Source organism: Spinacia oleracea, chromosome 3 (assembly GCF_020520425.1).
Source record: "Spinacia oleracea cultivar Varoflay chromosome 3, BTI_SOV_V1, whole genome shotgun sequence".
NCBI classification, from domain to species: Eukaryota; Viridiplantae; Streptophyta; class Magnoliopsida; order Caryophyllales; family Amaranthaceae; genus Spinacia; species Spinacia oleracea.
In genome coordinates, this window is record NC_079489.1 from 145564336 (window position 1) to 145589554 (window position 25219).

At 35.0% G+C, this 25219-nt stretch overlaps 2 protein-coding genes across 4 annotated transcripts; both read right to left on the reverse strand.

The window, feature by feature from the left end:
- Positions 1–6712: 6712 nt before the first annotated feature.
- On the reverse strand, positions 6713–16484 carry LOC110792694 (uncharacterized). Of its 3 annotated transcripts, XM_056840886.1 has the most exons (9): positions 16308–16483; positions 16018–16187; positions 13031–13272; positions 12604–12819; positions 11047–11133; positions 9311–9403; positions 9125–9229; positions 8612–9011; positions 6713–7305 (listed from the first exon to the last, which is right to left on the reverse strand). In XM_056840886.1, the coding sequence occupies exons 5-8, from the start codon at positions 11116–11118 to the stop codon at positions 8613–8615; spliced, it is 669 nt and encodes a 222-aa protein (XP_056696864.1). In that variant the 5' UTR covers positions 11119–11133; positions 12604–12819; positions 13031–13272; positions 16018–16187; positions 16308–16483; the 3' UTR covers positions 6713–7305; position 8612. The 3 variants fall into 3 exon arrangements, with proteins under 3 accessions (XP_056696864.1, XP_021853203.1, XP_056696863.1); XM_021997511.2 differs by lacking the exon at positions 11047–11133 and having other exon boundaries at positions 16308–16481; XM_056840885.1 differs by lacking the exons at positions 6713–7305; positions 11047–11133 and adding an exon at positions 7378–7855 and having other exon boundaries at positions 16308–16484.
- Positions 16485–19637: 3153 nt separating this feature from the next.
- Positions 19638–23639, reverse strand: LOC110792693 (SUMO-conjugating enzyme SCE1). Its single transcript, XM_021997510.2, has 5 exons — positions 23480–23639; positions 23301–23384; positions 20573–20725; positions 20369–20482; positions 19638–19994 (listed from the first exon to the last, which is right to left on the reverse strand). Exons 1-5 carry the CDS (start codon positions 23546–23548, stop codon positions 19932–19934), a joined length of 483 nt encoding a protein of 160 aa, XP_021853202.1. The 5' UTR covers positions 23549–23639; the 3' UTR covers positions 19638–19931.
- Between the last annotated feature and the right edge of the window lie 1580 nt (positions 23640–25219).

The following is a 25219-nucleotide window of genomic DNA, read 5'->3' on the forward strand; positions in this document are numbered from 1 at the left end:
CCCATCAACACAGCACACACACGCCCAGGCTCCTTGCCTCGCGCGCGCGCGCCATGACTTGGTTGCTCGCTGCATTCGTACCGCACGAGGGACGAGCTCCCTTGCTCGTCGTCGCGTGCCCGCACTATACAACACCCCTTAAGGGTAAAACGTAGCTTACATTTCTTTGTGCGTGCAATATTTATGGGCGTTTTTCATAAAAAATTAAAATTTTTAATTCAAAATCAATGACAAATTAATAAAATATATTAATTTCATGATTTTAGGGCGAAAAATCGAAAATTTATTAATCAATTAAATTCCGATTAACATGGATTCAAATCTAGGTCATAAAAATTTAAAATTTAACATAAATTAACAATTTATATGGTGGTTTTTAATCATGGATACCTAATTAAATTATTAATTAATTATGAAAAACAAATCAATTCTAAATTATTCGAATTTCAACAAATTAATCATAATTACAAATTAGGTTGTATAATTAACAAGTCTAGGCATTCAAAATTGTTAAACATATACTGTAGGTCAATCAAAAACTCAAGATTTATCAACAAGAATTGCAAATATTCAATTTAACATCTTAAATTTACAAACTTTTGCGTTCGAAAAACTAAAACCTCCGAAAAGTCATAGTTAGGCTTCGAATTTGGGAATTCTAGGTTCGGCCCAAACACACTCATTTTGTCAAAATTTTAGAATGTCTTTTACTTGCGGAATTGACACAAAAATCATTCGATTTAGATGAGTAACGAAGAAACTGCCGAAAAACTGCGTACATATAATTAAATAAACAGAATTTGCAATTAATTAACAATTACGAAAATTAATCACCCCTTTTAATTCTTTGCAAATTTGTAAAAGTTAACCATGTCATGCAATTTAGATTATGTAAATAATAAGAGGCTCGTGATACCACTGTCAGGTTATGATACATATGACAAAACATAAATCATGCAGAAAACCTTAATGCCAGGAAACATATTATTTACACATAATCATTTAGCATAATTTAGGTGCATACACTTTGTAGCGTGCCCTCCCTAGCTGCGCCCAAACCGAACAAGAACAAGTCTTTAGGACTCTAAGTGTCGTCCCTCCGTAGATAGTCCACAGCACGTCCGGATCCGCCTTAAGCTTGACCAACTAGAATCGCCCTTAAGGTTCTAAGAATTTCGGCTAAATAGGTTGCAAGTGTTTGGCTGATTTTTGCTTCAAAATCTTACCTTTGAATACTTCAATGTTGTATATAAATTTATGACCCTAATCCTATTAGAATACTAATTTAGTTTAATTAGAATCCTGCTAGGACTCTATTAAATAAACTTTATCTATTAGGATTAGAATTTAATCATATGTCGAATCCCGATAGCTTTAGGATTCGTATAGCACGCACACGAGCATCGCACGAGCACAGTACACCCGCGCGCAGGCCTTGCGGCCCACGCTGAGCGCACAGCGCCTCGGCCCAGCTCGCTGCCTGTGATCTGCGCGCGCTCCCAAGGCCTTGGCTGGGCCTGGCCTTGCGCTGGGCTTGGTCGAGGCTTGGCGTGTGGTTTGTTGCGTGTGGCTTGCTGGGCGACGGCCTGGCTTCGTGCTGGGCCTGTTAGGTTATGATACATATGACAATTCATAAATCATGCGGAAAAACCATTTAGCCAGGAATACATATTATTTACACATAATCATTTAGCATAGTTTAGATCCATACTCTTTGTTGCGTGCCTTCCCTAGCTGCGCCCGAACCGAACAAGAACAAGTCTTTAGGACTCCAAGTGTCATCCCTCCGTAGATAGTCCACAGCACGTCCGGATCCGCCTTAAGATTGACCAACTAGAATCGCCCTTAAGGTACTAATAATTTCGGCACTTTTAGGCAAGGTATGTGACTGAATTTTTCTCTCAAAAACTCACTTTGAATACTTGAATAATCTCTGTAAATATGTGACCCTAGGCACCTATTTATAGAGTTATGGAAAAGGTTTTGGAATCCTATTAGGATACTAATTTATTTAATTATAATCCTACTAGGACTCTAATTAAATAATCATTATCTAATAGTTTTAGGATTTAATCATATTTCGAATCCCGATTGCTTTAGGATTCCCGCACAAGCATTGCATGAGCACCGTACACCCGCGCAAGCCTTGCGGCCCACGCTAGGCGCACAGCGCTCGGCCCACTGCAGTCCTCTCGCGCGCGCGCCCCAGGCCTTGGCTGGGCCTGGCCTTGCGCTGGGCCTGGTCGAGGCTTGGCATGCGATGGTGCGTGTTGGCTCGCTGGGTGATGGCCTGGCTTGGTGCTGGGCCTTCGTCTAGCGGGCCTCGTCCGATGATAATTCGTACGATACGCTTCCGATTAAATTCCCGATTCCGGAATTCATTTCCGATACGAACAATATTTAATATTTCCGATTCCGGAATCAATTTCCGTTTCGAACAAATATTTAATATTTCCGTTTCCGGAATTATTTTCCGATTCCGATAATATTTCCGATTCTGACAATATTTCCGTTTCCGGCAATATTTCCGATTCCGGCAATATTTCCATTTCCGATAATATTTTCCGATACGTACCATGTTTCCGTTTCCGGCAACATCTACGACTTGGATAATATTTATATTTCCGATACGATCCATATTTCCGTTTCCGGCAATATCATCGTTTCCGGAGTATTCATTTCTTGCCTGTGACGATCTCAGCTCCCACTGAAACCAAGATCCGTCGATTCCGAATATCCATAGATGGAGTATTTAATGCCATTAAATACTTGATCCGTTTATGTACTATTTGTGTGACCCTACGGGTTCAGTCAAGAGTAAGCTGTGGATTAATATCATTAATTCCACTTGAACTGAAGCGGCCTCTAGCTAGGCATTCAGCTCACTTGATCTCACTGAATTATTAACTTGTTAATTAATACTGAACCGCATATATTAGACTTATCATTGAATGCATACTTGGACCAAGGGCATTATTTCCTTCAGGGCCTTCGTCTAGCGAGCCTCGTCCGATGCTAATTCGTACGATACGCTTCCGATTAAATTCCCGATTCCAGAATTCATTTCCGATACGAACAATATTTAATATTTCCGATTCCGGAATTAATTTCCGTTTCGAACAAATATTTAATATTTCCGTTTCCAGAATTATTTTCCGATTTCGATAATATTTCCGATTCTGACAATATTTCCGTTTCCGGCAATATTTCCGATTCCGGCAATATTTCCATTTCCAATAATATTTTCCGATACGTACCATGTTTCCGTTTCCGGCAACATCTACGACTTGGATAATATTTATATTTCCGATACGATCCATGTAGACACCTACTTTTGTCCCCGTTCCCGCAAGGGAAAGGTTCGACGATGAAAGCATAAAAACTCCACTTGACAACGCATCTCCTATAAAATAAACTAATCTCGATTCCCCTTTTGATTTCACCCGAAACCTGCTATTTATGGAAACCTGCTAAAAATAGTAACTGTCGTAAAGGGTAGCTTCTAAAAGTGGCAAATCATAAAAGATAGAAACCTGTCAGAATTAGGTGTTGCACTCCAACATAAATCCTAAATGAGATAGAAAACTGCGAGAATCCTATTCCTAATAGGATTCGGAAATAAGAGTTACGTATTAATTAAAATCCTAACGAGCCTAGAGTTCGTAACGGGCCTAGACGCATTCCGTCATAAAATTGATACGCGCTAAACGAATTAATCTCAAACTCTACGGATTTCAGGAATCCGAATCTGACAAAGAAACGGCCCAAACAACAATTTCAACGCCCAGCCCTGGGCGCTGAAATTGCCTGGATCATATTTTCAACGCCCAGAGCTGGGCGCCGAAATCTTTGACGCCCAGCCCTGGGCGCTGAAAATACCTGGGTACGTGTTTTTTCCTAATTCTTTGTGGATTAGAACTCTGCAATTCTATCTTTCCACGAACTCTTCCCTATAAATAGACCCCTAAATTCGACGTGAAAGGACACAACAACACACAATTATATTCAGAGTATTGACTCCAACCCTTAGCCTAAGCCTCTCGCTGCGAAACTGTTCACGCGTTCTGTCGCAATCGATCCATAAATCGAACAGAACGTATCCTGTCCCATAATTGAGATTCGTTAAATAAAAAGGAGAAATAGCAAAGTCAAAGTGGTTAGTTTTCTGAGAACCGTGACGCACCTCTCAAGGGTGCGTCGTAATGTGTCCCTTTTCGATGATTTAACTGCTTTCCTCGCCCTTTTTATGAACTGTTAAACTAACCTAATCTGATTGATCTATCACGCCTAACAAATATAATATTTTTGGGAAATCGGATTATCATGCTAGGTCCCTTAATGCTACTTAAATCAGATAATCAAAATCGAATTAGTGTTATATGTTGCATATTGCTAAAATCAACTCAGATTAGTTTAATAGTTAATGCATGTCCCTTCAATTATTTATGCTGAGCTAGTAAGGATATCCTGCCTCTGGAGTTATCAACGAGCGAAGTACTCCTCTCGGTAGTTACAGTCCCCCGAACCCTCAATCTCTACCTTGCGGGTGTATATTGAGAGATCCCCACACCAGGGATCACAAGGGAACCTACGGCCGTCGTGGTCAAACATAATTGCACTCCCTTTATGTCACGATAACCGGGTTTTGTCAGTTTTTCTCATTGTCGTTAAAAACTGAATGGCGACTCCTATATTACTAGTCAATTGGGTGTATACTCACAGGAAATCCAATTACACTTGATTGAATAAAAAGAATCGTCACAACCACGAGAGACAAGGTCACGCATTAGCCTCGCGCTTTTTCGACCCCCTCACAATCCATATTTCCGTTTCCGGCAACATCATCGTTTCCGGAGTATTCATTTCTTGCTTTTGACGATCTCAGCTCCCACTGAAACCAAGATCCGTCGATTCCGAATATCCATAGATGGAGTATTTAATGCCATTAAATACTTGATCCGTTTACGTACTATTTGTGTGACCCTACGGGTTCAGTCAAGAGTAAGTTGTGGATTATTATCATTAATTCCACTTGAACTGAAGCGGCCTTTAGCTAGGCATTCAGCTCACTTAATCTCACTGAATTATTAACTTGTTAATTAATACTGAACCGCATTTATTAGACTTAACATTAAATGCATACTTGGACCAAGGGCATTATTTCCTTCAGTTTCAACACGTACCCATTAAAACCCGAACACGTTAAAATCCGAACCCGTTTCAACCCGTATCCGTAAAAATCTGAAAACGTTAAAATACAAACCCATTTCAACCCGTATTGTTAAAATACGAACCCGTTAAAATTATTTATATATATATATATATATTAATTATTATTATTATTATTATTTTATTATTATTATTTTAATAATTTTTATTATTATTATCATTAATAGTAATAATTATTATTTTATTTATTTATTTTAATTATTATTCTAATTATTTTTATTTATTATTATTATAAAAATAATATAATTATTATTATTTTAGTTTATTAATTTAATTACTATTATTTTTTTTTTAATTTACTAATTTAATTATTATTAATTTAATTATTAATTTAATTATTATTATTTTAATTATTTTAATTACAATTATTATTTCAATAAGTTCCAAAATAATTATTATTATTTTAGTTTATTTATTTAATTACTATTATTATTATTATTTTAATTTATTAATTTAATTATTATTATTAATTATTATTATTTTAATTATTATTTTAATTTTAATTATTTTAATTTTAATTATTTTAATTATTATTATTATTATTATTATTATTATTATTATTACAATAAGTTCAGATAAGTTCCAATAAGTTTCAATAAGTGCAGATAAATTCAGATAAGTTCAGAAAAGTTTAGTTAGATAAGTTCAGGTCAAATAAGTTGAACAGAATGCACCCTTAGTACTCTCTATTTTAGGGTTTTAGCTTAGTTTTTGGAGAGAGAGAAAAGTGAGAAATTATCATTGAAATTGGGGGTTTTGATGATGAAGGGTGTCAATTTGGTTTGAAAAATCAACCATCCAATACTACACTTTCCGTGCTTTGGCGACGCATTTTTGGCTAATTAGCGACGCCTTTAGGCGTCGAGAAAATTTTCCTCAACGCCTGTCATTAGTGTCGAAGAAATCTTAGTCGAGAATTCGCGACGCCTTTAGGCGTCGAGATTTGGGACGCCTTAAGCTGTCTTGGACGTCTTTGGGGCGTCGAGAATGGCGACGCCTTACAACGTCTTCCTATGCTTTATGCGTCGACAATTGTGACGTCATAAGCTGTCCCCAAAATAACTAGGCGTCGAGATCCTCGACGCCTTACTGCGTCTTAAGATCTGTGTTAGGCGTGGTTTAAAATTGTTTGCAAACGCCTTCCTAGGTCATATTCTAGACATCAATTGTCGTCCACAAAGAATTGTGGCGGAAAATTTAAACCTTAATGTAATACAATAATGACATCATAAGGCGTCCAAATTTTGTAAGCTTTTTTTCACCCAAATACAAATTTGTATATATATATAGTTTATAAATGAAAATTAAGACAAAATTAATGATTTGAATATATATATATATATACAACAGATTAATTTTCAATCGATCAACATTTTTTTTTTTGGCAAATAATAAAATTTTATTATCACCAATAATAAATAGTAAAATCCATAGTACGTGCACACATTCATATTATTAAAATTTTATTATCACCAATAATAAATAGTAAAATCCATAGTACGTGCACACATTCATATTATTAATATATTTAAAGCCTAGAGAAACTAAAATACACAGTACGTAAAAGAAAATAAAGCCTAGAAAAACTAAAATTCATAGTACGTAAAAGAAAATAAAGCCTAGAGAAACTAAAATTCACAGTGCGTAAAAGAAAATAAAGCCTATAAAAACTAAAATTTATAGTACGTAAAAGAAAATAAAGCCTAGATTAAGTAATTAGGAACTAGCGATACATTTATAGACGATTGTTCGTACTCCTCCGTCACGGAATACTCGAAACGGTTTGACTTTTTGCATTATTCACATAATTCACTTTTTTTTATTTCAAGTATATGAAAATAATTGTTAGTATATAATATATTGTTAGCTTCATCTTAATATATATTTTCAAAATATTATTTTATAAGTTTTTATAATATGTAGTTAAAGATATTGGTGGTCAAAGTTGTGCATTGGCAAGCGTGTCCAGTCAAAACGTTACGAGTATTCCGAGACGGAGGGAGTAATAGCTAATATGAAGCTCAAGTGTTCCAGGTTGCTTCATTATTTCGTTGCTCCTTTATCACGTTGGACGATCTACAAAGCAAAATAAAAAAATATAATAAGTAAAAATAAAAGTAACAAGCAGTCAAGTACACAACGTAAGAGTTAAGAGTAATATAGGCAAAACAATTAAGATTAAACAAGTACAAAGAGCAGTAAAGTACTTCCAAAAATGTAGTACCAAGAAATCTGTGATTGTTCCATTTCAGTAACTTTATGCTTAAAAATTTAATTTTATGTATTTTAACTAGAGCTGCATAATAACTTTTCATAAAAAAAATGCAGCTGCAATACACCCCACCTAACCCTCCCATATGGCTGACGTATGCCAGGAGAAGGAAGAACAAGCAGCAGAAAACAAACCAACAGCACCAGACAACTTCAGACAGAAGGGCAGTAAAGGAGAACAGGGCAGGGGGAGAACACTATGATTCATACATAATCAGCTATATCAAGGACCTGTCTACGGAGAACTCTATGGGCTAGAAGATCAAATTCCATCAAAAGAAACGTTGATTGATGCTCATCTCCATCGCAAGTCTTATCCAAAACATAAGCCTCCACCACTTCCACTAAAGAAAATCTACAGTTTATTGCCAGAGGTCAGATTACAGGAGCCCATCACTAATAAGAGCATTTGAAAATTGAAGTAAACCAAAAACACCACTTGCAAGTCATTTTAAATTTCTCCTCCCCATCTCAAGGTTCCTAATGTCAGTTACATTACTCATCCTTAGTTAACCACGGTGCCAGAGCAAGCAACATAAGAGGTGAGTACCACTGTTGCTATTATTTGAGAGAAATCGCAGAAAGCAGACGAAAATAAGATGAATCACCCAAGAATAATTTAATGATACAGGTGAACAGACCACAAATATCTCCTTCAGACATGGACGTAAATACTGCCATATCCAGACTGGCAAAATACTTCATATTTGGTCACTTGACAACAAAAGGACGCTGAATCAAGTTTATAGATCCAAAGCTGCCTAAACTAGATCAATATTCAATAAGTATATAAAATGTATTCATCAATAACAAGAACAAGAAACATATAAAAACAATAATGATGACATCTACAGGGGGATCGGTTCTGCTCCAGATATGGTTGAGAGGGGGAAGGGGGAGGGGAGGGGGAAAGAGCATCTGCAGGGGGATCGGTTCTGCTCCAGGTATGGTTGAGAACCAAGCTAAGAGAGACATGTCTGAAATAATTGGCAGTCTAAGAAACGGGATAAGAAACTACGTACTAATCATACAATGACAGACAGCAAACTACGTACTAATCATATAACAACATGCATACAGAGTTCAAATGATAAGAAATTAGAATAATTACCCTATTGTGTGACATGGACAAGACTTCTTGTGCTAAACGTAGAGATTCTGTTGATTGAAGTAGTTCCTGTACGAACTTGACCTACAAGTTGATTAACTTGGGCTTGCAGCTTTCCATTTTCCTTCTCAAGTGTTACATTTTTCTTGCTGAGAGCTGACACGTCTTCTTTCACACTTTCCATCACCACGGTCCTCTCTCGAACTTTCCCATACCCTTGCTTCCTTAGTACACCATGCACCCCGTAAACGTCGCTCTTTTGAACTCCAAGTCCGTACCCTACAGGGCGTACGGGAATCTGTCCACCATGCATAGTGTCCTCAAAAGCTGCATTTCCAAGTTCCTGTTCAGGTTTGGTAGGGTCTATAGTCTTCAACATTTCAATCTTAGCCTGTGCATCATCCTACACAACAATTTAGGATAATAATATGAATTTCATAAACAAATTAAGAAGCAATCCCATACTGGTTTATCAAATTAAGTAGCTTAATAAATCTATTAAATTTGAACTCATACCACAAAATCTTCAGTGACTGTGCCTGGAAGAAAGGTCCCGTCCTTGCCGGAATGAGACTTTATCCAAAGGGCTAATAAGCTCATTTTTTTTCCATGCTCGTCTTCCTATATATGAATAGTAATGTAAGAAGTATTAAAGAAAATTTGAACCAGCGTTAATAAAATAAAAGAAGTCATGATTCATACATAATCAGCTTGTTGATTCGCATAGCTGTTGGAACCAGATCTATGAAATTGATTTTGAGCGGCCCGTGCAGCCTTTCCATATTCTGAAAGTTTCTGCACTCATATCCAAAGAGATATATTAAGAAATAGTTAAGTCTTTTTGGTAAATAAATTAACAAAGATCAAACAAAAAAAATCAATTGGCATTATCTTTAAACTTACAGTAGTTTCTACAAAAATATAATACATACAGCAAAGAATACTTTGAATTGAGTTAGCTTGTTCAAGTAGAAAAAGTGTAGCCCAAGTTCGAGAAGGGTTCAGTAAGATTATATATAGTGGAGATACTATACTCCCTCCGTCCCGGAATACTCGACCCGGTTTGACCGGCACAGAGTTTAAGGAACTTGAATTGACTTATTTAATTTAATAGGTAATAGTTGATAGTGGGGTATTATTTTAATGTAGTTAGTGGGAGGTGGGTTAAGAGGTGGAGTTGGGGGAGAGTAGGGGTTGAATTTTTAATTATTTTTTGTATGGAGTAGGGGGTAGGTGGTTAATAGGGGTAGAGTGAGAAATAATATAATATTGTTAGAATATTTCCATTTTTAGAAACAGGTCAAGTATTAAGGGACGCCCCGATAAGGAGACGGAGGGAGTAATACAGAAAGAAAGGTGGACACAATCAGGGAAAATACAGGAGAGGCAAAGCAATGTTTCAGTGTCGTTGCAACAACCTGTGAAGACCCTCTTTAACCAAGGAGAGAGAGGATGGAAATCTAGTATGGTTTGGAATTTGTTTAGAAAGGAAACAGCATATGAAATACTCAGCAGTCAGCACTCATATATCCGAGGGAGACAAGAATGATCAATATCACTGGACTGGAAGCCCTTCTGCACGGTTCACGGTTAAAGCTGTATATGCCAACTTAGTAAGAAATCATGATACTAGAACAGGTACAATGCAATACAATAAGGATGGTCTTGATAGTAGTAGAGCAATGGAATTTGCAATAACACTTTGGGCTTTGTGGATTTACAAGAATAGCTTGATATTTAGAGGAGCTCGTATACATCCAGACAATATTATGAAAAATATAGTTGAGCTGAAATGTGTGGCTTTTAAAGCTAAGGAGGACAGGAAAAGATTAGCAAACATTGGAGAGAACAATAATATGGCTAAAACAAGAGCAAATGGGCAAAACATCGTGTGCATCAAGGGTAGGGCAAGTAATTGCTCATTAATAGTCACAGTAGATGGCGCATGGAAGAAGATTAAGAAGAAAGCAAGTATTGAAGCGGCAATAGGCTTGAATATAGTTGTTGATGGGAGAGTAGTTGAAGAAGGAGCTGCTCGAGTTTTTAGCTGTAATGTTCTAGCTACTGAAGCTCTAGCAATGCTGCAAGGAATTATAGAAGCTAAACGAAGAGGCTTTATGGATGTGACTATGTGTACTGATAGTGTTAATCTGGTTACAGAACTACGCCAATATCCTAATTGCTCCTTTGAAGTAGCTTCTATATGTAGTGACATATTTAAGACAGCAAGTTGTATGAATAATGTTGTGATAGTCAGGTGTGATAGAAATAGGATAGCTACTTAGCTAGAGCTCATGATCTGGCCTGTGGGGCTAGAAGGAATTGGCTGTAATATTTTTACTATGTTTGTATCAACTGTCAAATAAAAAAATTAAAAAAAAAAAAAAAACCATCACAAAAAAGTTAAACAACACAGGCAGTCAAACAAATTTTCTAACCTTGTCAGAATAATGGTACCAGTCATAATCTACACATATCAGCCATTTTAGCCGGCTACACATATCAGCCATAATCTACTACATAATCTGATTCGAAAAGAAACAATGAACATGTTAAACAAACTTATAGTTCAAGCCCAACTAAGCAACTTTCCAGATTATTCAAAGAGAATCCTAAGCTAGATGAGCCATAAAATGCTCAAGACATAATATAATTTTAGTTCATGAAGTCTACTTATAAATGTCTGATTATAAAAATTAATAGCTACAGAAAACTAGTTAAAGTTCTAAAGTCTAAAATTATAAACTCTGAAAATCCCAGCAGCCACACCAAGAGATTATTATGAACTAACAGCTAGCAATTTACAAATTATAGGACATGACTATGCAGAAGCTATTTTAACCAAAGAACATAAGAATTTGGATAAAAAACAACAATTTTCCCACATGAATTAGACGGATAAAGCAGAAAACAAATGACAAAAACAATTTTCCATAATCTGGACTCTCTGCATTCTGGGGTGGGGTAAGCAGAAGCGTGCAGGAAAAAGCAGTAACAAGCTGCACAACCAAAAGCCTAAAACCAGAACCAAAAACAACTTCCAAAAGCCTGAAACCAGAACCAAAAACTAGCTAACAGGCCACTGAACAAGCAGGAACAAGCTGCACAAACAAAAGAGAGACACAAGCCACAGAAAAAGGCTCTAATCTATTGGAAACTTGAAGAATGCAAGTGTTAACAGGCTGCAACTGAAACAGAAACAACAACACAGAGCTAATCATATGAGTGTCGATTACTATCCTCCAAGCTCCTACAAACCAGAACTACAATAAAACCAAACTAACTCAAACCTGTTTCCAAAAGGCTGGAACTAGAAGCAAAAACTACCCAACAGCCTACAAAAAAAGTTGCACCAGGTAGCGGAGACAAAACAGAAACAACTCCATACTTATCCAGCTATAAATAGCAACAAAGTTATAAAATTTTATTAACAATCTCCTCTACTAAATCATACCCTCTAAACCCAACAAAATAACATTAATATTAACACGAGTTCAAGATAGAAGCAACAAAATCAAGACCAGAATTCTGAATCGAAAGGCTGTCTTTTAACTTGGTTCAAAAGGTTTTTGTCTCAGATGAATGTGCAGATCAGGTCTATGCAGTTTTGTGCAGTCTGTGCAGTCTATTATGTGCATTATGTGCAGATCAGTTCTGTGCAGTCTGTGCAGCCGTTCTGTGCAGTCTGTGCAGCCGTTCTGTGCAGATCAGTTCTGTGTAGTCTGTTCTGTGCAGTCATGGCTTCTTAGTTCTTCCTCTAATTGCATTTATGTTCTTAGATCTTACTACGGTGTGTGATATACTTTATCTAATTGGTATTGATTTTTCAGATTAAGTATCAGATATAAGATTTCATTTATTAATTGAATCTTGAAAATTTGAGTTAACTGTGATTGAGCTTGAACTAAACACTTATACTTGGGAACTACTACACTGTCATTTGTGAAAAATAAAACAAACATCACTCAAAGTTCAATGAAGAACATGGTACTTACTTGCCCTTCATCCGAAGCCCAATACTTAACCAACTTTCTCCATTGAGCAATGCTAATTCCATGTCGTGGCACAGCATCGCACATCTGAGCGAGTGTTTTCTCATCTGGTTTGTAGTAAGTCACCTTAAGAGAGTGTTTATACTACCTCCAACTTTTATTGGCACGCTTTAAGATTTGTTTGTTATATTCCGGATGATCAGGAATAACAAAGCGATCCTTCAGGAAAAGCATTTACTAACATCAGGAAAACAAGACATGTTTTTCATATAGATCATATTTACTAAAATCAGATTGTTTTGTTCCTAGTTCATTGTATATTATTTATAAAACTGACTGAAGCGAAAAGAATAAAACATACTAAGTACTATGCACTCGTGAGGCGAAATAAAATAAACTTCTAGAAACGGGAATAAAGACTTGAACTTACTCTTATCTGGTCTATCATCTTAGCTTTTACATCTACATCGATATCAGACCACTCCCCTTCTCCAAGTGGACAGTATGTCTCTACCTTTGCAATACTACCAATGAATCTGACCAACATTTGGCCACCTTTCCTAAGCGGTTGGTAAAGGTCATTGAATTCAACATAGTATCTGACGCCGTTGTTACTCCAGACGTCGATTGTTTGAATAGAACCACTCACCAGTTTAACATTACCCTTCGCATCTGCATAAAAAAAGAATAAGTGAACATATATACTTTATACATGAGATTACGAGAACAAGAAGACGTATATATTCAGCAACTCTACAATTTGGACAGAAGGGAAAATTAACATAAGATTGCTTTATGCAGTAGCTTTCTAGTTGATTTATATTGGCCAGCAAGTTGTAACCTTTTTACAACTGAACAATCCTATATGCACTAACTTACCAATGGTCAAAACCTCCTCCTTGTCATCAAAATCTATATCTACAGGCCAATCCGGATATGACTTCACCCTTAGGGACTTCGATTTTGTTGAGTTCTCTTTTGGTTCTTCATTATTGTTTTGTTGTTGATTGTTCTGAAAAGCTCTTGAGGATGGTTTAATATGAGTAGAAGGTGGGATAATAGGTGGCATATTGGGTGGCATATTAGGTGAGATATGACTAGCAGGCGAGATACGAGGTGGGACATGACGAGAGGAAGTAGAAGGGTGTTTTTGTGATTTTGATGTATTAGAAGGTGGAATACTAGTCGGAACTTCAGGTGAGATCGTGGATGAAAGCTTAGGTAGGACTTTATCTTTAGTTGCTACCATAAGTGAACTTGATGGTAAGGAAGTAGGTGGTCTTTTCCAAGTATGTCTTCGGTTTGCAATGCACTTTTTGAAGTACTCGAACATGGAGGTGCAACCACTGATGTAAGTGATGTAAGTGTACCTTGTGGAGAAAAGGGTCCAAATTTAACAAAGTTTTTTTAAAAAATGATTACGCCAGGTACCAGTGACTCGACTGACTTCCGGGTATCCGGTCTATCTGAGTCGGGTCACTGGCCGACTTTTTAAGTATCCGAAAAGCCGGGTACCCGACAATGAACACACCTAGTTATAAGGCCACTACAGTACGGAGTACATCGGCTATGCCTGGATATTGGGTGTGGTAAGATGGGTTGGTGAAGGGCATAAATATAATTAGAGTCGGGTCATCGCTCATCAATAATTCAACAAGTATAAAAAATTACAACAATACATCAATTTTCTAGCAGAATCAATTGTAAGCTTCATCAAAAAACCTTTAGGTAATATACATTTTGCTTCAACCACTCATGCTTAGTATTTTAAAAAGAAATACAAAGTAAGTAGTAAATCTGACCAAATCAATACCTAATATTTTAAAAATAAAATCAACTCCATTTTAAGAAAACGTAAGCCACATCCTTTTGAAGACACGTGGTGGACACATAATCATCACCACTTAGAAAACACATGGCCAAGAATACATAATTAAATCTTCATTTAATACATAATAAGTCACCTCAACATTTCATCCTCCCTTTCCAATTTTAGTTTAACCGTTAAGAACAATTTAATTAGAAACATTGATTAATACATTGACGGTTATGGTGAATAAAAAATGAGAAACATTTCAGATGGTTATAATTCTCAGGTTAATGAATTTGACTATTTATTAAACCTAGATGTTTACAATTTTTCATAGACCGATATTCCTCCCTGACTTATTTTGCTAAATTTCTTCATTTTTTGAAGAATTTTACTATTTCTACACGTGGGTGGAAGTTAAAATTATGTTATGAACTTCTAATTCATGCTCACCCCATTGTTTTCTGAAAAAATATTTCTTCTAATTCATGCTTACCCCATTAGTCTTTGATATTTTCCAGATTTTGACATAATACGTTTGGTTAGCTTGACCAACAACTCTTAATTCTTAGGTCATTTTCCTTTTTTGGTAGTTTTCTTGATTGTGATGCAAATGATAGGGTGCGAAACTTTATGTATACTTGACAACTGAAACATAGTTTTTAATCCAACAAACAACAATGGTGAATTTTTTAGCATATTGAAGATTTGTAGATTTCTTTGGTTTAATCCAAAGAATGCATATGCTTAACTTAGTTACTTCATACTAGCATATTTCTCTTATTCTCATTCTTTTAAAACACAAATTCTTATTTATAAGGGTTGTACAATAAATATTGTACACCAGAGTAAAAGTTAACTCAAAATGTTTAAAAGTTAAGCTTATATATGTAAAAGTTATCCATTTTTTAGTGATAATTTTTTTCATTTTAATAAAACTTATTTCTTCAAAATCACTAATAATGTATAAAATTAGTCATTTAACTCTTTAAAATGTTTATCTATCAACGTTTTTTTTACTAATATAAAAGTTAATCAAAACTAGGTTAAAGTTACAAAAAAATGGGTAAAAGTTATCTTAGTGTACAATAAATTTATTGTGCACCTAGTGCGCGCAAGACCTTTTGCTTTTAAAAACCCCTTGGATAAAAAGTTATACTCCTAAACTAAAAATGTATTTGTGGTCTTGTGGGAGCTCATAATATATTCCATTAAAATAATTCTTCCACCAAATATATCTTGGAAATTTTAGTTTATCTATGTACTATCAAAATTATTAGTGAAAGTTTTTAGTGAAGTATTACACATTTATACCTTATCATTTTGGTATGTCAATTTAGCATTTCTTTTAATTTAGTTTACTAAAATATAGCCCGTGCGTAGAACGGGCCAAAAACTAGTTCTTTGTATAACAAGCGGACCAAGAAAAATTACCCATCATCATAACTATATTAACTATATTTCCTCACAATTTTTCTCCGATGCATTTAATTGTTGTCATTTAATCATCTTATTCCACCATATATCAAACTACTAAATTCAACCATATACAACAGAATGGGAATATAAATCATTATTTATTAAAAAATTGATAGAGGAAATTATACCTTCAAGGAGACAGATAACATGTAATTTAGACAGAGAAACTACGATCGAATTTGTAATTGCATCCACGCAATTAAATCTGAAAGGCGACAAGAAATCCGGGGGTAACCCAAGGCAAACGTTGTGTACTTGGTGCGGCAATGACATCTCTCCCAAAGGATCGGACGGAGTACTTGATAAAAAGAAAATTCATGCTTTAGGATTATTTCAGAATAGGAATAATAATAAAGGATACGAATATGATTCACTGGTTATTATTAAGAATTAGCAACAACAAGGGTTAACAACTTACAATTGATTGAAGGAGATTATCGAACAATTGAGAGAACCGTCGTGATTGAAGACCGTAGTTGGTGATTGAAGACCGTAGTTGGTGATTGATGCCGCTGCTTGGTTGCAGCCGCCACAAGAATTGGAGTGGAAGAACAAAAATGAGGGAGGAGGAGAGAAGGGCAATGTAGTTTGGATTTTGGGAAAACCTAAGTGAATACTTGTGCCAAAAACAGAAAAAAAAAAAAAAAAAAAAAAAAAAAAACAAAAAAAAAAAAAAAAAATTACTCCTTGATAAATTGAGCAGAGTAAATTTTCAACGGTTTTAGGTTCCCTATGGAACTTTGGTTTTAGCTTCTCAAGAAAGACTCACCTTGGCTTCCTCTGTAACAGCATCTCTATCATGCCACATAATATTTCAAGCTATTTCCCTTTCTAACTAGTTAGAGCATCTCCAATGGTTGTAGCTAGGGACTAGCTTAAAATTTATAAAAGTTTCAAGCTAATAGCTAGACCATTAGAGTGAAGATAATAAATTAGCTTGGCCAAGCAAATTAGCTTAAACAAGCTAATTTGCTTGACAACTAGCTCCCAAATTTGCCAAATAAATAATTGACAAGTGGAACAAGTAGAACCAATTTAAATAACAAGCTATTTGCTAGCCATTGGAGCATAAATTAGCTAGACAATAAAATAGCTTGAAATCTTATGTGGCATAACAAGCTAATTGTCAAACTAGCTTACCATTAGAGATGCTCTTAGTACCCTAGTGGTTAGCTACTAGCTTGATATTTAATGTAGTCATATTTGTCAATCAATATTTAAATTTAATTTAATTTAAAATTATTTCATTGGACAAGTTTTTTCAAGCAAATTAGCTTAAATAAGCTAATTTACTTGGCCAAGCTAATTTATTATTCCAACTCCAATGGTCAAGCTAGTAGCTTGGAATTTCTCAAAATTGCAAGCAAGTCCCTAGCTACAACCATTGGAGATGCTCTAAGCTGCTAGGATAGTTTCAAAAAATGTACAGAGTATTTTTTTTTCCTTGTAAATTGACTTATTTATTAGTGTTATATGGACATTGAAGTAACCAATACTTCCTCCTTCTTTTAATACTCGCAACGTTTGTTAGTTTCACGCATGTCGATACATAATTTTGATCATTTATATCTTAAATTGTCTTTATGCAAAAATTATAAAAAGTTGATATTTTGAAAATACACATTGAGACGAATCTAACAAGATCTCACATGACTATGTTTTATCTTATATAAAAAACACTACGAGTAGTCAAAGTAGATTATATGAATAGTGGCAAAAGTCCAAACGTTGCGAGTATTAAAAGACGGAGGAAGTTTAACTTGGTGGAAAAGGTTGAGCCTCATTAATTGCGAAATATTTGAGAGTGATTCAAGCGAAAACTTGGATAGTTGAGCTGAGTAACCTGTGTTAGGTACTTGTTTAGTAGGGTAAAAAAATATGTACAACGGACATGAACATTTTCCAATAGTTGGCTAAGAGTTTCATATTTTTTTCGGTAGGGGTATAAATGAGTCGAGACTCTCGATAAACTACTTGGGTTCAGGTTCAGGTTCGAGTTCGGTTAAAGCTCGTTCATGTTTATTAATGAAACGAGCTAAGTTTGAACAACTTTTGAATCTCGTTTAATAAACCTAAGTGAATACTTATCCCAAAAGCTGGAAAAAGAAAAAACAAATTGTTGCTTGATAAATTGAGTACTCCTTTGTCACTATTCGCAATTAAAGGGAATCTTCTAATTTTTTTCCATTACGTATTTCAAAATATATTCATGTGGAATTTTGTTTTATTCGTCTCAATGTATACTTTAATAATATCAAATATTTATATTTCTTTAACGTACGTATTTGGAGATATTTACATTTAATATTGAGTTGAAACGAGTGAAATGTCAAAAAGGAACTAATATTTAAGAACAAAGGGAGTAGAGTAAATTTTCAAACGGTTTTAGAATCTCTACGAAACTTTGGTTTTGGCTTATCATGAAAGCCTCACCTTGGCTTCCTCTATAAGCTGGTTGCTACTAGCTAGAGTAGTCTCAAAAAGTGATATGTCGACATTGAAATACTTTGTAAATTATATAACGGCCGCTAACATTTTCCAATAGTTGGCTAAGGGTTTCATACTTTCATATTTTTTTCGGTTGGGGTATAATGAGCCGAGATTTTTAATAAGTTACTTGGGTTCGTGCTCGATTAAAGCTCGCTCATGTTAATAAGCCAAGACTAACAATAAACTACTTGGGTTCGGGCTCGGTTAAATCTCGTTTATGTTCGTTTATTTAAGAAATGAATTGAGCTTGAACACCTTTTGAAACTCGTTTAATAAACGAGATTCAACATGAACTTACGTATGCTCGTTCATTTAAGATCATGAACAACTCGTTAATTTATGTTCATGAACATTATGTTTATAATCAAATTTGATACACACAATTGTTTTATTATAGATAAAAATCATATTTTAATTTTTAACATCCAATCATAGATATTTACGGGACTAATTATGGATTTATGGTACAAGATAGATGACCCTAACAGAGAATAAGCAGAGAGCAAGTGGAGGCCATTGTTCAAACAACGACTTGTTAAGTAGGGAGTTGTAGAGGTTAGGTTGCTCTGTTCCTGATTGATTTTTCTAGCTTCTATCTGATTCCTTCTAGTCTAGTACTCTGGTCTAAGTTTGGTTTTTCTGGTTAGAAAACAACTCAATCGAGATTATCTAGGTAAGGTGTAGGTAAGGTCTATTAATCATAAAATTATACCCCGACATTTAATTATAAACGCGATGCCTATGGAATTACTACTCCCTCTATTTTCGAATATTAGTCCCATTTGAAATTTTGACACTATTCACATTAAAGAGAATCTTCTAATTACTTTCAAATATGTACTTCACAACATATAATTTAACAATATCAAATTTATATATTTTTTTAAAAATACATATTTGGAGATATTTACGTTTAAATATTAAGTTAAAACGAGTTAAAAAGTCAAAACATAACTAATATTTAAGAACAGAGGGATTAATAGTTTGAAGGAAAAAATTTACCGAAAAAGGTGAATTTTTTTAATGCTCAACTACAATAAAACAAGCATAGAATCTACCATCAACTTGCATGTATTAAAGTGCATCACGTTTTTTCACTAATCCTGTATGGCTGTATGCATCGGTCCTGTTTTCATCAACATGATTCCAGACAAACAATTAAAGGCTGAGATATGAATTATGGCAACAACAAAACTTCAAAGAGTGAAAGAGCTTTCGCTATCAAAATGAAAACGAATCCAACATCTCTAAGCACACATTCAAAAGTAGGGATTTCGATACCCTCGAATTCAATTCAATGGGCAACCACACACAACCGATCAGCATCTACCTTAGTTAAAGGTTTCAGAGTTTGACCTAAGGGAAACAAAATATTCCAAACGGCGTACATAAATAAATAAGGGCTACCAGGGTCACTACATATGAACAATAATAAGTCAGAATTTATACATAACGCTTAGACAAAAGGACATATCTCGAATAGCAATTACCCACTCCTTACGAGTTACCACACGACTAACAACTATCCTCTATCAGTATGAGATTTTCCCCGTCAAATGGATGCTGGGTACTGTTTAGCCTGCTGGCGAACCCTTCTTTTGTATTCTGTCGTATCCTGCATTCATGAAAGCTCTTGATTCACTTGATTTCATTTTGAAAATGAAGGGAACATAAATAAGTTTGACAAGAACACTTTCGCAAACAATAGTTTAATCTCTAACGAATAAGCCTTAACTGCTAACTTCGCAGAAAATTCATTTCAGTGCAACAAGGATACTCCTATTCTAAAAGTGTTTGCATTTCAAACCTGGCAAGACCAACTTGTTGCTGTTTTGGGCCGGGCAACCAGGGAAATTCAATAATAATATTACAGTTTGAAACAACTACTTTGTATTGCACAGACGGTTGTGGACATGATACCCGAAAACCATCTATGTACACAAACTATAAAACCCAATATCAGAGTACACAAAGAAGATAAATACACACCTGAATGAAAAGGTGATAACCTTCAGTCTGTGCAGGATCTGCAGCATTAGGCTGATCCAACAAGTCCTGAATACCAACAAGAACCTGCTTCACTGTAATTGCAGGTCTCCAGTCCTAAAATGAGAGAAAATGCAGATTAGAACCTGATAGACTAATAGAAACCAAAGTATCAGCTATCCAAGAATCAAGAATAGCAGCACTCACGCAATCTTCATTCAGAATGGACAGGCAAACCGTCCCAGATGGGTAAACATTCGGGTGGAAGAAACCTGGAGGAAACTTGCACTTGGGTGGTTTGCTGGGGTACTCTTCAGAGAAATACATCGTTAACGGATAGTAGCCACTCTCCCAATCAGTCTGTTATAATGAAAGCTCTGATAAGTAAAAGACACTCATAACAAAATAGCAAGAATGGCATATCTCAATTCTTTACATGTATAATTTATTCCTAGACTATCACCCTTGTGGCTCATTCGCACTGAAAAAATAATTATTCTTAGACAACTGAACAGTTTTCACATCCTTATATTATACTTCCTCCATTTTTTTATTATTGCACCATTTTCCTTTTTCGGAAGTTGCATATTAATTGCACCATTTCCTTTTTTAGTAAGTTTAGCTATATGAAATGACATTTTTATCCTTGTATGGGTGGTGGGGACCAAACCCCACTTGTTCTTTACCTACAACTTGTACTTAATCACATGGGTATTTTTGTCAATCTCTCACCTTTTACCACCTTTCTTAATTCTTGTGCCCAATGTAGATGGTGCAATAATAAAAAAATGGAGGAAGTATATAAAAGCCAATGACAAGTTTACATATGGAGAACACATAATTGAGAACTACACTTCACAAGCAGAAGTTTTAACTAAAACTGTGTGGCCGTACATGAAATTAACAAAAAAAGAGTCATGGAAGCAGCTTTCCTTAAAGGCGGACTGAGTTACTACACAATGAGCAGGAGTTAGAAAAGGCTTGGATGCTTTTGAAATTAACAGAACAGGGAAAAATTGACACCGAAGATAAAAAGACTGTTTCTGCGATCAAGATAAAGAGGACATGCCCCAATTCACTACTTGAATTTACAAGAACATCGCACAAGTATTGGAAGAATGAACATGGCCTTCCTAGGGTATTCCTCCATCATTGGAAAGGCCAATCATAGACTGGGTAAAAAAATTCTGGCTACTTCTAAATTTGATAAGTATTTGTCAATAAGAAAGTATACATCTGCCCACATGAGACAGTGAATATAGAAATATGGCAACTGAAGGAATTTAAATATTGACCAGTAGGGTAGTGACTAGAGCAAATATCCTTCAGAAACTGGTTAAATGAGGTCCTGCGAGTTTCATACTACTGACTTGCAGGATCAAACATCACAATGCTTTGAGAAAGGGGAGTATAAGCTAGTTATTGTAGCTCACCATATGTATTCGATACCCCTTCTCCATATCTAGCTATTGACCATGGTACCCAACTTTCATTGTTTACACATGACATGTGGTTGGTGAATTTCTCATAGTTGGTGCTGATGTGCATGCGGACCGCAGGTATTGGTTGAAGGAGGTTTCCGAAAGAAAAAGTCATGACTCCTAAGCTGGATAATATTACCAAGTGATATCATGGTTTCTCCTAAAAGGAATAGATAAAACAACTAAAAAATATACGCCCTTCAGTGCCACCAAGTTTGTTCTTCTTTTTCCTTCATGATTAGAAAATTTATTATGTGCAGGACCAATGCTCCTATGACTTCACAGATACGAGCCAATAAGTTCCTTATTTGTCAAACATATGAATACAAAAAGTATCTAACGAGAGCAAAAAAGTATATTGCTCCATCTCAGCTAGTTGGACTATCAACTTTCAGATTTTGCAAAGCTACCTTCTCTCTTGTTTTTGCAAAAATTAGCTAATTATTCTCTTATAGTACACCTTCTAAAGACTTCTGTCAATATACAAATGCAAAAATTTGATGTTGTAAAGTAATTTCAACCAAAGACAATGACAAGAAGTAAGCACTAACACAAAAAGTTTAGAGATCTACTGAGACACCAAGACATCCAATTTACAAGGCAAGCCCATATCTTTATGTACCATCAATAACAATAACAATACACTTTTAATTCCACCTATTTTTCTCTTCCCAAACAACAACCAGACATGTCCAGTCGTCCAATTGTCCCTACTTCATTCTCTTTCTAGTCCACCTCAATCAAGGAAAACAATATGCCATCACCTTCTTCCTCTCCTTTCAAGTCTTCAGTTTCCCACTCCTCTTCAAAGATCGGTGGTCACTTCAGATTTGATAAGCTCCTAGTTTTCCATTTTTTACCTCCACAACATCCTACAGGTTGGAGTTATTACAAGGATTCGATGATAAATGGCATAAGGATTTCCAAACCCTAAGAAGAATTCTTTTTTTCCCCTATGGTACAGGTTAGAAGCTTAGACCTACTCTGGCTTGTCTCCTTCGCGTTTCCCTACTTTCTTTTCCAATGAATTGTTGGGCAAAAGTGGTATTTAATTGGATTAGTCGGGTGGTGAAGGTTGGAAGTTTCGGTGGTGAGACTTGGGCGACAAGCACTCTCCACCCCTAACACTATGAAACCAAAAAAACAAGCCCATTGAAAAACTTCCTGTAATCTCTCTCAAAGTACCCCTGTTTGATTTAAAGGACCATCGAAATTTAAGATCAAACAACTACAGAATGCAACTCAATTAACATCACAAATTCACACCTCAAACGGAAATCGGACATATCCTAGGCTACTAAAAACATCAATTATCAAATAAAACAGCAAAAAAAAAAACCAGAAATGCAATAATATATACACAAATCAATGGTATCAAACAAAATTAAAATTCGACAAAACAAAACGAGAAATCAATGAAGAGATAATAAAACAAGAAGACGAAGGGATTTTACCCCAGCTTTGCCAGGGATGATGCATTGCCAAACCAACAAATTCATCGAACCGTCTGCTTGTGTATCTGGCTTCGCCACAAAACCCTAATCACAATTAAAAAAACGAAATTAGCTCAAAAAATAGAGAAATCGAAAAATTGAATAAGAGAAAGAGGAGTAAAAAAGATAAGGGGATAAACATGGGGGTGATTCTTGCGCCATTGTTTCCTCTCTTCAGCGAGACGACCACGAGCAATGCCGCCAGACATAGTGTTTGTTTCTCTCACTACTCTTTAACTCTCGTTTTCTCTCTCTTCTGAAAAAATGGGGAAAAGGGTAGAACGACGACTTCTATTTTATAATCTTCTGCACGGTGACCCTATTTTATTAGCTTGGCTCTTAATCTGACGGCTCAGATTTGTTTCTTCTTCTTTGTTTGGGGAATATCAATTTTAGAAAAATAAAGTACAATTTAGAAGTCGAAAGGCCTTGTTTGGGTTTTTTTTTTCGTTTTTTTAAAAAATAATTTAGAGCATCTTAAATGGTTGTATGCTTGTAGTTAGAGATTAGCTTGCAATTTATAAAAATTTTAAACTAATAGCTTGGCCATTGGAGTAAAAATAATACGGAGTAAAATAGTTTGGCCAAGCAAATCAGCTTAAACAAGCTAATTTATTTGACAAACTACCTATCAAAAGTTGCCAAATAATTAATTGACAAGTGAGACCAATAAATAACAAGATAGTTTATAGCCATTAGAGTACAAATTGGCTAGAAAATAAAATAGTTAATTGTCAAATTAGCTTGCCGTTGGAGTTGCTCTTATATTCGACATTTTGACTTATATCAAATGAAATACGTTTAGATAAGTTCAATTAAGTTCAGCTAAGTGTAAAAAAAAAGTTCTTTTTTAAGTGCAGACAAGCTCAGTTAAGTTCAGATAAAATAAGCTCATACTGAGTATAAAATAAGTCGAATAGAACAAAACCTGCCAATCAAAATATGAAAACCATAAAAAAATAGTTTTCATTTTAAAAAATTAACATGATTACTATAAGTACGGTTATTTTTCACTTGATGATCATGAATAAATCCAAGTTATACGGAATATGACTTACAAAATAAAAAAAAACCAAAACTGAAAACTAACAGTAGTTCCGGACTAGTCTCGAGTTTATTTTTTTTCAATGGAAAACACTTTCAGGCCTCGTTTGGTTTGACAAAATTATTCACAATAAAAATTTATTTTCCATGGAAAACATTATCTATTGGAAAACACAATGTCAAACTAGTTTTCCTTTGTTTGGTTCCTTATAATAGAAGTTGTAGAGAAAAGGAAAAGAATTAGTAGAAGAAAGAAGATAAAGGTAAGGAGAAAAAAAAATTTGGTTTTTTCTCCCTTTTAAATGGAAACTGTTTCCACGCTTGAGAGGGTTATTATCCGTCGATGAAAAACTATTTTCACCCCTTGCAAAAGCATTATTTTCACCTTAAAAAAAACCCGATAAGTTGCATTCAGTTCTTATAAAGTCAATAAGATATTTGTTCCTTTCCCTACCAACATAGCTAAAAGAAAAAGAAGTGGGTAAGTTGCATTCAGTTCTTATAAAGCTGGCTCATTGGCCTTCTTGGACCCTTAGTAGAAACAAAAGGTCTTGCGCGCACAAGGTGTACAATAAATTTATTGTACACCAAGATAACTTTTACTCATTCTTTTGTAACTTTAACCTAGTTTTGATTAACTTTTATATTAGTAAAAAAAAATTGATAGATAAATATTTTAAAGGGTTAAATGATTAATTTTATACATTATTAGTGGTTTTGAAAAAATAAGTTTTATTAAAATGAAAAAAAAAATCACTTAAAAATAGTTAACTTTTACATATATATAAGCTTAACTTTTAAGCATTTTGAGTTAACTTTTACTGCGGTGTACAATA